General features: G+C 39.9%; 1 protein-coding gene across 6 annotated transcripts; it reads left to right on the top strand.

The window, feature by feature from the left end:
• The first annotated feature begins 569 nt into the window (after positions 1 to 569).
• On the top strand, positions 570 to 12,940 carry pbrm1l (polybromo 1, like). Of its 6 annotated transcripts, none has more exons than XM_029501217.1 (30): positions 570 to 648; positions 996 to 1,165; positions 1,257 to 1,354; positions 1,515 to 1,662; positions 1,940 to 2,089; positions 2,293 to 2,409; positions 3,310 to 3,378; positions 3,463 to 3,561; positions 3,643 to 3,728; positions 3,883 to 3,974; positions 4,055 to 4,271; positions 4,445 to 4,586; positions 4,757 to 4,842; positions 4,952 to 5,231; positions 5,340 to 5,445; positions 5,543 to 6,182; positions 6,336 to 6,556; positions 6,645 to 6,833; positions 7,052 to 7,209; positions 7,308 to 7,550; positions 8,711 to 8,856; positions 8,970 to 9,127; positions 9,447 to 9,630; positions 9,733 to 9,940; positions 10,072 to 10,270; positions 10,376 to 10,447; positions 11,346 to 11,507; positions 11,881 to 11,945; positions 12,116 to 12,329; positions 12,514 to 12,940. In XM_029501217.1, exons 2-30 carry the CDS (start codon positions 1,022 to 1,024, stop codon positions 12,678 to 12,680), a joined length of 4,860 nt encoding a protein of 1,619 aa, XP_029357077.1. In that variant the 5' UTR covers positions 570 to 648; positions 996 to 1,021; the 3' UTR covers positions 12,681 to 12,940. The 6 variants fall into 6 exon arrangements, with proteins under 6 accessions (XP_029357077.1, XP_029357076.1, XP_029357075.1 ...); XM_029501216.1 differs by having other exon boundaries at positions 10,376 to 10,531; positions 11,346 to 11,474; XM_029501215.1 differs by having other exon boundaries at positions 10,376 to 10,531; positions 12,517 to 12,940.
• Positions 12,941 to 13,015: the final 75 nt, after the last annotated feature.

The raw sequence follows: 13,015 nt of genomic DNA, 5'->3' as shown, positions 1-13,015 counted from the left end.
CATATTCTGTTGGTTACCACTAGCCACTGTGTTCATAGTTTACGCAGCCTTTTACACTTTTCAAACTTGTTAAAGGAAGAACAATTCTTATCGCTGTTGCTGTGAAAACTTCCTGGCTACCTGTTCCTGAAATGATTTCTTATACTTTGGTTTACAAGGCAGTGGCCAAAGACAAATTTCTTGATCTATCTCTATATAGTCGTTTATTGCTTTTATTAGCATTGATATGCATTTTTATAGTATCCAATTTCTGTATTTCCTTAACATATTTTTAAATGCCTCTCTGTTGTTAAATTGTGTTTTACAAATAAACTTACTTCAGCTTCAGTGTTATAATGTTCAATAGCCACAGATTCTTTCTGAAAATAAAATATTATGTAAAATCTAGAACTCCACTTTAATAGAGCTGTTGAAACTTGCATGAAAAAGAAAAATACACAGGCCTACTTTTTTCATTTTAATTGTGCACACCTACCGACGCAGCTCATATTAGTGGGTGCAGTACCTCTCCTCGCCTTCGGGGGCAGCACCAGCTCACGAGGCGCTTCACTTCACTTCCGGACAGGAGTTTTCAAACAAAACTAGCTAGCCAAGTAGCCGCTACACATTTCTGCTCAGGGAACTACGACAAACTTCGCTGCGCTTTGGGTAAGAATTAAAGAAATTACGAATTAAAAAAAATATTTTCCTTCTTTCGATTAAATTAAAATCACCCTTTACCCCGAGTCGCACGTCTCTTCGCCTACTTTGTGTTATTTGGCTGGCCTGTTTTGGCAGGAAAGCGACAAAGCAGCTAGGTTAACATGCTAACAGCCGCTCGTCTGTTTGCTTTGTTTCATACATTCAGGAGATGCTATCAGCGCCCTCACTTCGCACTCGTCCTGTTTCTTAGAGATTGAGAGATCCGTCGACATGCTCTGACACTCTTTAGTCAATTGCGCTTGAGTCTGATTAAAATTCAGAATGGGCTTTACTTATTTTGTGTTGTTTTCCAGCTAGCGGGCTAGCTTGTTGTTGAGCGATGTCAGCCAGCTCTAAGAGGAGAAGAGCCACTTCGCCCTCTAGCAGCGTCAGCGGAGGGGGAGACCTCGACGATGCCTCCTCCTCCACTCCTGGAAGTGGCAGGAAGAGAAGAAGGACCTCTAATGTCCCCTCTGTTGATATGGTAATCACATTTCCACGCATGAAGGTTTGTGTGCATGTCTCTCTCCTCCATTTGCACTGTGGTCTCCAATGGCTCCTCTCGTCCTGTCCAGATCGCTGTATGCCATGAGTTGTTTAATGCTGTCAGGGACCACAAGGATGATCAAGGACGACAACTTTGTGATGTTTTTCTAAGAGCACCAAAGAGAAGGTATCTTGGCGCCGAAATCAGATAAAACATCACAGTTAACGTGAATACAGACTGTTGCAGGAGTTTCTTATTAATGCAGAAATTTGGCTCGTGAGTGTATATTGCGCCAAATCTCGTAAATAATTTAGTTTACTTTTGTTTCCTCTTGTTTCTTTTTCAGGAATCAGCCTGATTATTATGATGTTGTGACGCAGCCTATAGATATGACAAAAATTCAATATAAGCTGAAGTCAGAGGATTATACTGATGTGGAACAACTCACTGCAGATTTCCAGCTCATGTTCAACAATGCCAAATTATTCTACAAGGTAAAGAAAATCACTTTTTTCTCACTTGGGAGTATTCCAAGGGTCAAAGTGTGTATTTCCATTTTGCTTAGGTTTATAGTCCTGTGATAGGTTTATAGTAAAACTGTGCAGTGTTAGTGTTGTTCATTTCAATAAATGCCAATACAGTTCATTCACAACTGTTCATACTTAACTTCAGTATTTCATAAGAAAATTTGTTTGTTTTCTGGGTTGTTAAAGGGCCTCCAATTTACAATTTTAAAATTTTCTATTTTCTTTTTCATGTTCAATAAATCAGAGTGATAGTGAGGAGTATCAAGCTGCATGCAAGCTCTGGGAGGTATATTTACAAACAAGGAATGAGTTTGTACAGTCTGGTGATGGAGATGAAGATGATGAAGATGGGGATGAAATGATGGATAATCAAGGAATGTCAGCTGAGGATGAGGTGAGTGGCTCTAACATTTATAGACCTGTGGTTAATTTAAACAAAGACCTAGCAACTAAACATGTAGAAAAGTCCAGGTTGGGGGGTCTTTAAATGTTATAGATTAACATACTTATAATATGCTTTTGTAGAAACTTGCATGTATTACAATCAGTAACGAGAACTGCAAGAGGAGGCATAAATTGTGCCTATTTATCTTTTAGACCTCAACTGGCAGTTTGAAGGAGGTGCTGGAGCAACTCTTGGAGGCAATAGTGTCCCACACTGATTCCTCAGGGAGACTGGTCAGCGAACTATTTCAGAAACTGCCTTCCAAAGTGGTAAGTACCCGTATATGTTTTTGGCTTTGGTAATCAAAGCTAGGGGTGGGAATCTTTTACTATCTTATGATTTGATTCGATTCCGATATTTGGGGCTACGATTTGATTCATAATTATTTCTGCTTCAATCTATGTGTGTGCAAAGGATCCTCATGATCTATTCCAGTATGCTTTGCAATTGTTGCATAAAAGCAATATCTCACATTGCTTAAGTTACAAAAATAAAAGTGTCTCTTTATAAAAAAAAAATAAATACAAATAGTGCAGTTAAACATGGTTTCCCGAAGTGTGTAATCCTCATTTTGCAAACCTTGGACACTATTAAACTCATGTCAAGCTCAGTCTTTCTGGGCACTTGGTAAATAGGGCCCTTTAAAATCCATGATCATGAAAAAAACGAAATCCATTATAAACATGGAACTGGCCAACATTTTACATAAGCGTTTTTTTTTTGCGGGGGGGGTTCCGAAAAAAAAAATCAATGTATCTGTTGGGAAAATGATCCGAGGGGGGTCACTAATGCACTCAGAATGAATAAATAAATAAATGTGGTGGCTAGAGAGTAGTGGGCGTGGTTCGATTCCCAGTGGGGGCATCTGAACGTGTCTAAGTTAATTGGTCAATTGGTGGCGAGTAAGGGACAGGGATTTTAAATCAATTCTGAATCGTCGTACGTGAGCATCACAATTCTTAAATGAATTGCTTTTTTGGTACACCCCTAATCAAAGCCCTCGAACAACAGCCTGTAATCCATGAACCATTAATGAAGTTCCACTCTGCCAGAGCATTCAATTCAGATTTTTACTATAATTGCGCCAGGCATTATTTATTTATTTTTTTTATGCCAGTGTTCATGTTCTTTTTTTTTTTTTTGTTTGTTTGTTTGTCTCTCTTTTCCAGCATTACCCGGACTACTATGCCATTATCAAGGAGCCAATAGATTTGAGAACAATCGCTCAGAGAATACAGGTAGTCAATTGACTAAATTCACTGATTGGAAAAACTTTATGAATTTTAAATTGAACCATCACTAATGTGTTTCATACTCCATAGATTGGATTCTATAAAAATGTTAATGCCATGGCCAAGGACATTGATCTGATGGCCAAAAATGCCAAAACATACAATGAACCAGGATCTCAGGTTTTTAAGGTAATCACTATTGTTATTTTTTTTATATAATTTTTTATATAAAGATTTAACAACTTAAATAATAGTTTTTCAATTGTGTAGGATGCTAACACCATAAAGAAAGTCTTCATCCAGCGCAAGACTGACCTTGAGCACAGTGAACCCACGAAATCTAGTATTCGTATCAGGTATTAAAATAATATTTTAAGATACATGGATTATGACAGTTTGTATTTCTTTATTTCATTTAATTTTTATTACAAGTCACCACATTTTACGATAAAACAAAATTTATTCTTTAAAGATTTACGTGTGCATTGCGTCTTTATTGTTACCATTCAGAAATCGCAGGTCTGGCCAGGGGGATCGGCTTTCTGGAGTCAGCGTATCTCTTCACTATGGTTCAGAGAGTGAGGATGACCCTGTTCTCTCTGGTAAGTATGTTTGCAAAGAAAGTAGAAAAGTTACTTAGTGTTTAACTTGTTTAACCAACTAACTGTATACCTCTTTGCAGGCACTGTGTGCTATGATGAGGGAGAGTCAGAGGCTGAGAGTCAGAGTTCTAGTATGGAGATGAGCAACCCAATCTTCCAGCTGTATGAAGCTGTGAGGGGTGCCAGAAATAACCAGGGCCAAGTCTTCTCTGAACCTTTCCAGCAACTGCCCTCTCGCAGGGAATATCCTGATTATTATCAGCAGATAAAACAGCCCATCGCCCTGCAGCAGATCAGGTAAGGATCAGTCATGCAATATGTTTAATCAGCATTGTGCCAGAAGGCAAAATTGTGGATGAAAGATGTCCTAACATTTTGTGTGGGGTTTCTGTTGTGATATGTGGTATCTTGTAAGAATTCACCAGTGCTATCCTAAGTTTAGGTGTCTAAAACTTTTGGTTCTATTTTAGGACAAGGATGAAGAATGGGGAGTATGAAAGTGTGGACCATATGGAGGCTGATCTTAATCTGATGTTTGAGAATGCAAAACGCTACAACATGCCTAACTCAAGCATTTACAAAAGGGCTTTCCGGCTTCATCAAATCATGCAGGTAATAACTTGTTCTGAATTATTCTGTTAGGTTTTACTGGCAGATGTTTTCACGCTACAGTCAAGCCAAACCGGGGCATTCTGCAGGCATACATACATACATACATAAACAGGTGTCTGCTGAGGAACTCTATTCATCAGCTTACTTTTTTTTTTTTTTTTTGTGTAAAGGCAAAAAAGAGAGAGCTTCTAAGAAGGGATGATGAGGACGGAGACAGCATTCTGTCATCTGATGCTGGGAGCATCAAGAGGAAAAGGTATATTGCTTTTTCACATTACTCTTAAAAGGTATTTTGTATTCTTGCATTTACTGACTCTATTCTGCCACCAGCCCTTATTCTTTGATATTTCTCTTTCTTTTTCAAGCCACAAGAAAAATGTTAAAAAGAACCGAATGAAAATGCTATACGTTGCTGTGACAGATGCCAGGGAGGCAGGCACCAATCGACGTCTCTGTGACCTTTTTATGGTTAAACCATCCAAAAAGGACTACCCTGACTATTACAAAGTCATTCTCGAACCAATGGACCTCAAGACCATTGAGCACAACATCCGAAATGAGCGCTATGTCACAGAGGAGGCTCTGATGGAAGACATGAAGTTGATGTTCCGTAATGCACGACATTATAATGAAGAGGGATCTCAGGTATACAGTGAGAATCTGTTCGGGGAAAAATATAAAACTTGAATTTTTGCTTACTTCATGCATAACAAACTTGTAATGCGCTAACTTCTGACACCCACATTTCATAAGGTATACAATGATGCTGATATTCTTGAGAAGATACTGAAGGATAAGCGCAAGGAGTTGGGACCTCCACCAGAAGAAGAAGATGTGGGATCACCGAAACTGAAACTCAGTAAGTTTGTTTACATCAATTGTTTTTATAGTTGATTTACCAAAAACTACCTGGACTTAGTAAAACGTGTTATTTTTGTGTATTTTAATGTGTTTAGGAAAAAGCGGTGTTTCTCCAAAAAAGTCCAAATACCTCACCCCCCTCCAACAAAGGTTGAATGAACTCTATGATTCTGTACGAAACTTCACTGATCGCCGAGGACGGCGGTTGAGCACCATCTTCCTCCGTCTCCCATCTCGTGCTGAATTGCCTGACTACTATGCTACCATCAAGAGGCCAATTGATATGGAGCGCTTGCGAAGCCATATGGCGGCAGGTCGTTACCAAGATGTTGAGGCCTTGGTGGAGGACTTTGCTCTCATGTTCAACAATGCCTGCATCTACAATGAGCCTGAGTCACTGATCTATCGGGATGCCCTCGTGTTGCATCGGGTGCTGCTGGAGACACGTAAGCAGCAGGAGGGAGGTGAGGACTCTGGGCCTCCTGCTGTGGGAGCCACGGTGCGAGAGCTGATCAGGAACCTGTTTGTGTCTGTGCTGGGCCACCAGGATGAAGAAGGGCGGTGCTACAGTGATTCCCTGGCAGAGATTTCTGCTGTGGATCCAGCTGCTCCTGAGAAACCACCTCTTAACTTTGATATCATCAGGATGAACGTGGACAGAGGCCGTTACAGGAGACTGGACGTTTTCCAGGAACACATGTTCGAAGTGCTGGAGAAAGCACGAAGGTTACACAGGTACCCAAATTATTTTAGAAAGAGGATGTGATATAAAAATAGTTGGGAGATAAATGAATAAAATCATTGTTTCTGTCTTATAATTTCACAAGAAATTTTGTTCCTTAAAACATTTTCAGGTTACATTTTTAATCCCCTTTTTCATGTTTGCAGAACTGACTCAGAGATATTTGAGGATGCGGTGGAGCTGCAGCAGTTTTTCATTAAGATCAGGGATGAGCTCTGCAAAAATGGAGAGATTCTGCTTTCATCTGCTCTCAACTACACGTTAAAACACCTCCACAGCGACGTGGATCAGGAAAGGAGGGAGAAAATTCCCAAAGAGATTGAGGAGGACAAGAAAAAGAAGGAAGAAGAAGAGGAAGAAAATAAAGGTATTAAACTTTTGGAATAGTAACAGCAACAAGTCACAAATGTTGATGTGGTACTAATTTGTAACATTGCACACATTCTCTTCCAAAGATGGTGAGAAAGCAGAGGACATGCCAGAAGCATGGCAGTCAGAATCCGAGACCGAGCGTGTGTACAGTCAGAACTGCAGCTTTGAAAACAGCACCTACCATGTTGGGGACTTTGTCTATGTGGAGCCATCCGAGCCAAAACTGAAGCCACACATTGTTTGTATTGAACGTCTCTGGGAGGATGAAACGGGTAAAAACTCTTTCTGCAACTTCATGCTATTGTAGATACTAAACAGCAAATAAACTTTTTTTATGCTGCAATCAAATTATTATAATAAAGGCTTTTGAAATGTGTATAGCTGGTGGTTTGTTTTTATTTTACTCAGCAGATATTGAGATGTTTACAGATTATCCTTTTTTTTTTTTTTTTAACTTATACTGACTAATCGCTTGTTTTTGTGTTTGCAGGTGGGAAGTGGCTCTATGGTTGCTGGTTCTATAGGCCCAGTGAAACTTTCCACCTCGCCACACGCAAGTTTTTGGAAAAAGAAGTCTTTAAAAGCGACTACTCCAACAAAGTGTCCATCAGTAAAGTCATGGGGAAATGTGTGGTCATGTTTGTGAAGGTAGGACTCAACCACATTCAGAAAACAGCAATTTAGTTTAACGCAAAAGTCCTCAGGCTATCTAAAAAAAAATCTAAATTTTTTTCTGTATCCTGTAGGATTATTTCAAAATGCAACCAGAGGGCTGCAGAGCTGAGGATGTGTATGTCTGTGAATCCCGCTACACTGCCAGGAACAAGTCCTTCAAGAAGATCAAAATATGGGCCATGCCTGAGAGCTCTGTGAAATTCATGCCACGGGAGGTGCCTCTGCCTGTTGTTCGAGTAGCCTCCATGTTTGCTAAGCCTGACCAGGACAAGCTGGCAATTCAGTCATATACAGAAAGTGGTTTTGTGGATAAGGTAACAACATTGTTTCATCAGTTCATACAATTTTCAAGTTATGATAGATTGATAGGTATTTGAGAAGAGGAATTTATAAATACCGTATTTTGCGGACCATAAGGCGCACCGCAGTATAAGGCACAATATCAATGAACAGGTCTATTTTCATACATAAAGTGCACCGGGTTATAAGGCGCATGATAAAACATATATAAAGCGAAGCACAGCATGTACCGGTATTACAAAAAATGGCGGAGGTAAGCGTACTTTTCTCTGTTTGCTTTATCGTTGCCAGCGATAGCAAACACCTGAAGTTAGTGTGACGTTGGAAAAATGTTGTAAAACATTTTTAATTATAATTGGATTATGATATGAATTTGAAAATTGGGTTTACGTTAAAAACCTAACGTTGGCTTGACATCTAATTATAGTAAGGGAACACTAACTAAATGTTGAATGGTGGTTGGTTGCCAGCACTACATAATTAGTTATCTAACGTTGACCGATATTGCAACCCCTTTCCAACCAGGGACCAACGTTAATACAATGTCCTTGTGTCAGTTGGGAATGCTCCAACAATCCAAAAGTCCCACTAATACATTTTGACAGATTTTTGAGCACAGTGTACCACATGGTTTGAGCTCAGTAAACACAAGAATTCATACATAAAGTGCACCTGATTATAAGACGCACTGCGGAATTTTGAGAAAATGTAAGGCTTTTAAGGGCGCCTTTTAGTGCGAAAAATACAGTAATGCCTTGTATTTTCTTTGTGCTGCTCATAATCCCAAGACAGCCTGTTAATTTTACTTCTGTGGGTCATTGTAGCAGCAAAAACACCAAAAACAAATTATAGGCATAGATAACGGGCATGATACTAGACTAGATTAGTGTTGAGATACCTTAGGCTAAATCCCAAAAGGCCAAGAGAATAGGGACACCTTCCCTAAAGTCAAATTCAGAGTAGAGGACATGGAGATATACCTAGAGTTCAGGCATAAATGATCGTAAATCAAATCCACCCTGTGTTGTTGCCAAGCAAAGGTTTTGCTGCTCCTTGGTTGTTGGCGTATCATGACAAGAATCCTGGTGGCATGGGAGATAGTACTTCCAGGTAAGTTTGTCACAGTATAAACAAACACCTGGGTCCTCTTGTGTGTGCATGTTTATTCATTTAGGAGAGAGAGGATGTCCCCATGGAGATAAGCGGAGCTGAGCCTGGCTGTCAGTATTATGAACAGTTGCGGTACAACAATGTGTGGTTTAAAGTGGGAGACTGTGTTTACATCCAGTCACATGGCCTGTCAAAGCCCCGGGTTGCCAGGTGGGTGAAAGTGCATTTTGTTCCCTAATGTAAAGAGACCTCTTAGTGAAATGTGGTCTGATGTGACATACGTGCTTTATGATTATTATTGACTGTTGGCAACATGGCTGCAGGTTAGAGAAGCTGTGGGTGCAGAATGGAACTACTTTCTTCTTTGGACCAATCTTCATTCATCCTGAGGAAACGGAGCATGAGCCCACAAAGATGTTCTACAAAAGAGAAGTTTTCCTGAGTCACCTGGAGGAGACCTTGCCCATGACCTGTGTCATAGGTATTACTTCCTACTACTTGTTCTCAAACATCACAGTAAACCGTTACATCTTTCATATAACGTACTTAAATCAATAAGAAGAATTATGGAAAAGAGCAAAATCTTCTGTTAAGGAGGAAAGTTAAAAATGGTAGTTTAGGGTGTATACTTGTGAATAAGATGTCACAACAATTTGGTTCCACTTTAAAGCGGTACTTACATTTTGTTTTGCACTTTATTTTTACACATGAACGGTGGTGGCCTCTTCCTGCTAAATTGAACTTTGAAATTCATCAACAGTACGATCACTGAACAAGTTTTATTCTTCCTTTCTGCACAGGCAAATGTATGGTTTCCTCCTTTAAGGACTACCTCTCATGCAGACCTACAGAGATTTCAGAAGATGACATCTTGCTGTGCGAGAGTCGCTACATTGACTCTGAGAAGCAGATGAAAAAGTTCAAGGGTCTAAAACGCTTCTCATACTCTGCCAAAGTGGTGGAGGATGAGATCTACTACTTCAAGTTAGTTGGAGAAGCAGAAAACTCATTTATACTAATATTCAATCTTTTAAAAATTGTAGCCTAGTCTGAATGTCCAATGCTTTGCTCTGAAATCTTCCGAAGGAAACTGATTGTGCCACAGAAGGAAGCCTCACCCTTTTTAGACAAGAAGATAGATGAGCTTGAAGTTAAGTTGGCAGACATGGAGGATGCAGATGATGATATGGAGGATATGGATGATGAGGAGGAGGCTCCAGAAACACCTTCAATGCCTCAAACACAAACACCACTTATAAACGATATGGATATAATGCCATACACCCCTTCTCAGGTACCCCAACAACTTCTGTCTCCAACTCCAAATCTGTCCAATGTTTTCGAAACCGTTCGACATATATTAACACAAACACAACTTCTTGGGGTGTTTTTTTTTTTTTTTTTTTTTTTTCTTTTCCCATGCAGTCCACTCCCAAAGTGAAGGGTCTATCAAAGAAGGAAGGAGCCAAGAGAAAGATCAACATGAGTGGTTACATCTTGTTCAGCAGTGAAATGAGAGCAGTCATCAAAGCCCGACACCCAGACTTCTCCTTTGGGGAGCTGAGTCGGCTTGTGGGGACCGAGTGGAGGAACCTAGAAGCTTCCAAAAAAGCAGAGTATGAAGGTAAAATGAAACACTACATGGATGACGGAGGAAGTCCTCCTGGTGTGAGGGGTTAATATCATTAAATTTCTTTGATTTTTATTTTTTTTTTTTTTTCCCCCCCAGAACGTGCAGCTAAAATAGTGGAGCAACAAGAACGCGAGAGGCCACCTCAGAAGCAAGCATCCCCTAGAGCAGGTACCCCAGTGGGGGCACTGATGGGGGTGGTGCCTTCGCCTAGCACTATGGGAATGATAAACCAGACCATGACACCTGTGTCAGGTAACCCCTCTCAGAGACAGCACGAGTGTTTGACAACAAGGCAGCAGGGAAATGAGGCCGGACTTTTAAAGACTGTAATCCTCCAATTTTCTAACCATGTTAACTCAACGCTACAAAAGACATTTTCTTTCTTCTTTTGCTGATGTTTTAATTTTTTTTACTTTTTTAGTTCTATTCCCACTAGCTTCATAACTGAATTGCATGATGTTGACTGCATGATTTTTTTAATTTGTTTTTTTTTTTTTTTTACAACAAACAACTTTTTTATTAGGAATTCATTTTACTTTGATGCTTGTTTGGCTAACATTCAAACCCATTTTTATTGCATGCCTCTTTCACACACTGAACCTCTCCAGTCAGTTGATTTGGTAGATACACTGCTTTTTATCACCTATATCATAGTGCATACTGTGCACATGTTTCTTTTATCTTTTTTGGAGATGGACAGCTAAAGTTGCAATAGAAAGTCATAATGATTTTTTTAGTCTACACAAATTATTACTTTTGATCATATCAACTCTTATTACATTTATGTAAAATTGCATATACATTATTTTACATAATCATGATTTTGTAACTATTATTCTGGGATATTTTCTAATTCTGTTTCCACTAGAGTTAGTGACACATTTTGAGATTTCTTAGTATTCATGAGCAAACATGGAAAACAAGCCAAACACAGAAAATCTACGACTTTTGGTGCATGTGTGAAAGAGGCCACTGTGTACAGTAGTAGTGCATGTTATTTTAGAGTCAGCTGCATGTGACTTATGCATGGATTTGTTGTTGTCCTCTCCTCGCCTTCTTCCCCAAGGCATGATGGGAGCTTACGGCCCACCTTACATGCCCATGCAGGGCCCCCATGAGGGCTTGTTGAGTGTGGCCCCAATGCCACCTCACCCTGCAGGGGGGGCCCACCTGCCTCCTCACCATCTACAGCAAGGTATGCCTGGATACCCTGGCATGCCCCATCAGGGTAAGGACCACTGTCCTAGCCACACCTGCTCAGTCACATCCAGTCGTGTCTCTCCTGCTGGAGGGGTTTACCTGGTCCACAGGCTGCACAGCCTGATCCACTCAGCGAGCAGTCAGAGCTCTCTGGTCTACCACAAACTCTTTCACTGTATTTATATCCAACACCTAACACATACAGGAACCATGCACACCTTGACATAACGCATGTGAATACTGGTGCCAAAAAAAAAAACAAACTAACATTCAACTGGTACTTAAACTAACATTTCCATAAGGTATTGAGAAACATCGCTGTAGATCTTAACACAAATAAAACCAGCTTGCATTTACTATAGTTATTAAATGCACAGGAACTTAAAATTGTCATTTAACAGGTATGATGGGGGTTGGTATGAATGGCATGGCAGGAAGCCCTGCACCAGGAAACTATATGCAACAGGTGAGTGTTACAAGATGGAGTAGAAATAACAAAATGAGAAAAGGGAAAACCTCATGGTTCATTATACATGAGTTGTGCATGTTTATTAAATTGGTATTTAACGTACTATTTTGGATACATTTATATTTTACCAATTGTCCATGTGCTAAAAAGTGTTGTCACTGTTTTAGCCTGGGATGTTCAGCCCAGGACAGCATGCTCCTCCTCCATATCCAGGACAGGGTCAGTTAGGCCAGCCCTCACACCTGCAGCCCACCACCCCCATATTTGTGGCTCCACCACCAAAGACCCAAAGGGTGCTCCACTCTGAGGCCTACCTGAAGTACATAGAGGGCTTGAATTCAGATTCCACTACTGTCAGTAAGTGGGATCAAACACTTAAAGGTGATGTACAGTATTTCTTTTTTTTTTTTAATGTTTGTTTTTAGTCACTTTCACTTTTTATTTGTATCACGGGTGTGAACAGAAGATTGACAATATTAAAAATATATTTTTACTTGATTGCTCCTCACATATAAATCAAGTTATTTTAAAATGTACCTTAATAATTAATTCTATTTTTCTAAAGCAGCTCAAAGGCGAGATGCTCACCTGACCAAAGAGCAGGAAAGCAGACTGCCAGCTCACTGGCTAAAGAGCAAAGGAGCCCACACCACCATGGCAGATGCATTGTGGCGCCTGCGTGACCTGATGCTTAGAGACTCTCTAAACATCTGTCAGGCATACAACCTGTAACCCCTTAGGACACCCAAACCACTATAACCAGCTGTCTCACTGCTCCTTTTCCTCAAGCTGCAGAGTCTAGGAAGGACCATAGAAGCTAGAAGCAATATTTTATAGTGAATCATGATCAATTTTATATTTATTAGCTAACATAAGCTTGATAGTTATTTGTGTGCATTTTGATTTATTTTTTTTTTTACACCATTTAATGATTTAATTATGCTGTGTGTTGGCTTCTTGATACTTCTCAAATAAAATTTCCGAATACAGTATTCACACCTTTCTTTTGACTTCTAAGTGTGTTTGCACTCACATCTGCTGTATTTTGAAACTACTTCCTGTCTGGG

This window comes from Echeneis naucrates, chromosome 5 (assembly GCF_900963305.1).
Source record: "Echeneis naucrates chromosome 5, fEcheNa1.1, whole genome shotgun sequence".
In the NCBI taxonomy this organism is placed as follows: Eukaryota; Metazoa; Chordata; class Actinopteri; order Carangiformes; family Echeneidae; genus Echeneis; species Echeneis naucrates.
Note: the sequence above shows the minus strand (reverse complement) of the source record. Positions and strands in the feature narration are given on the sequence as shown.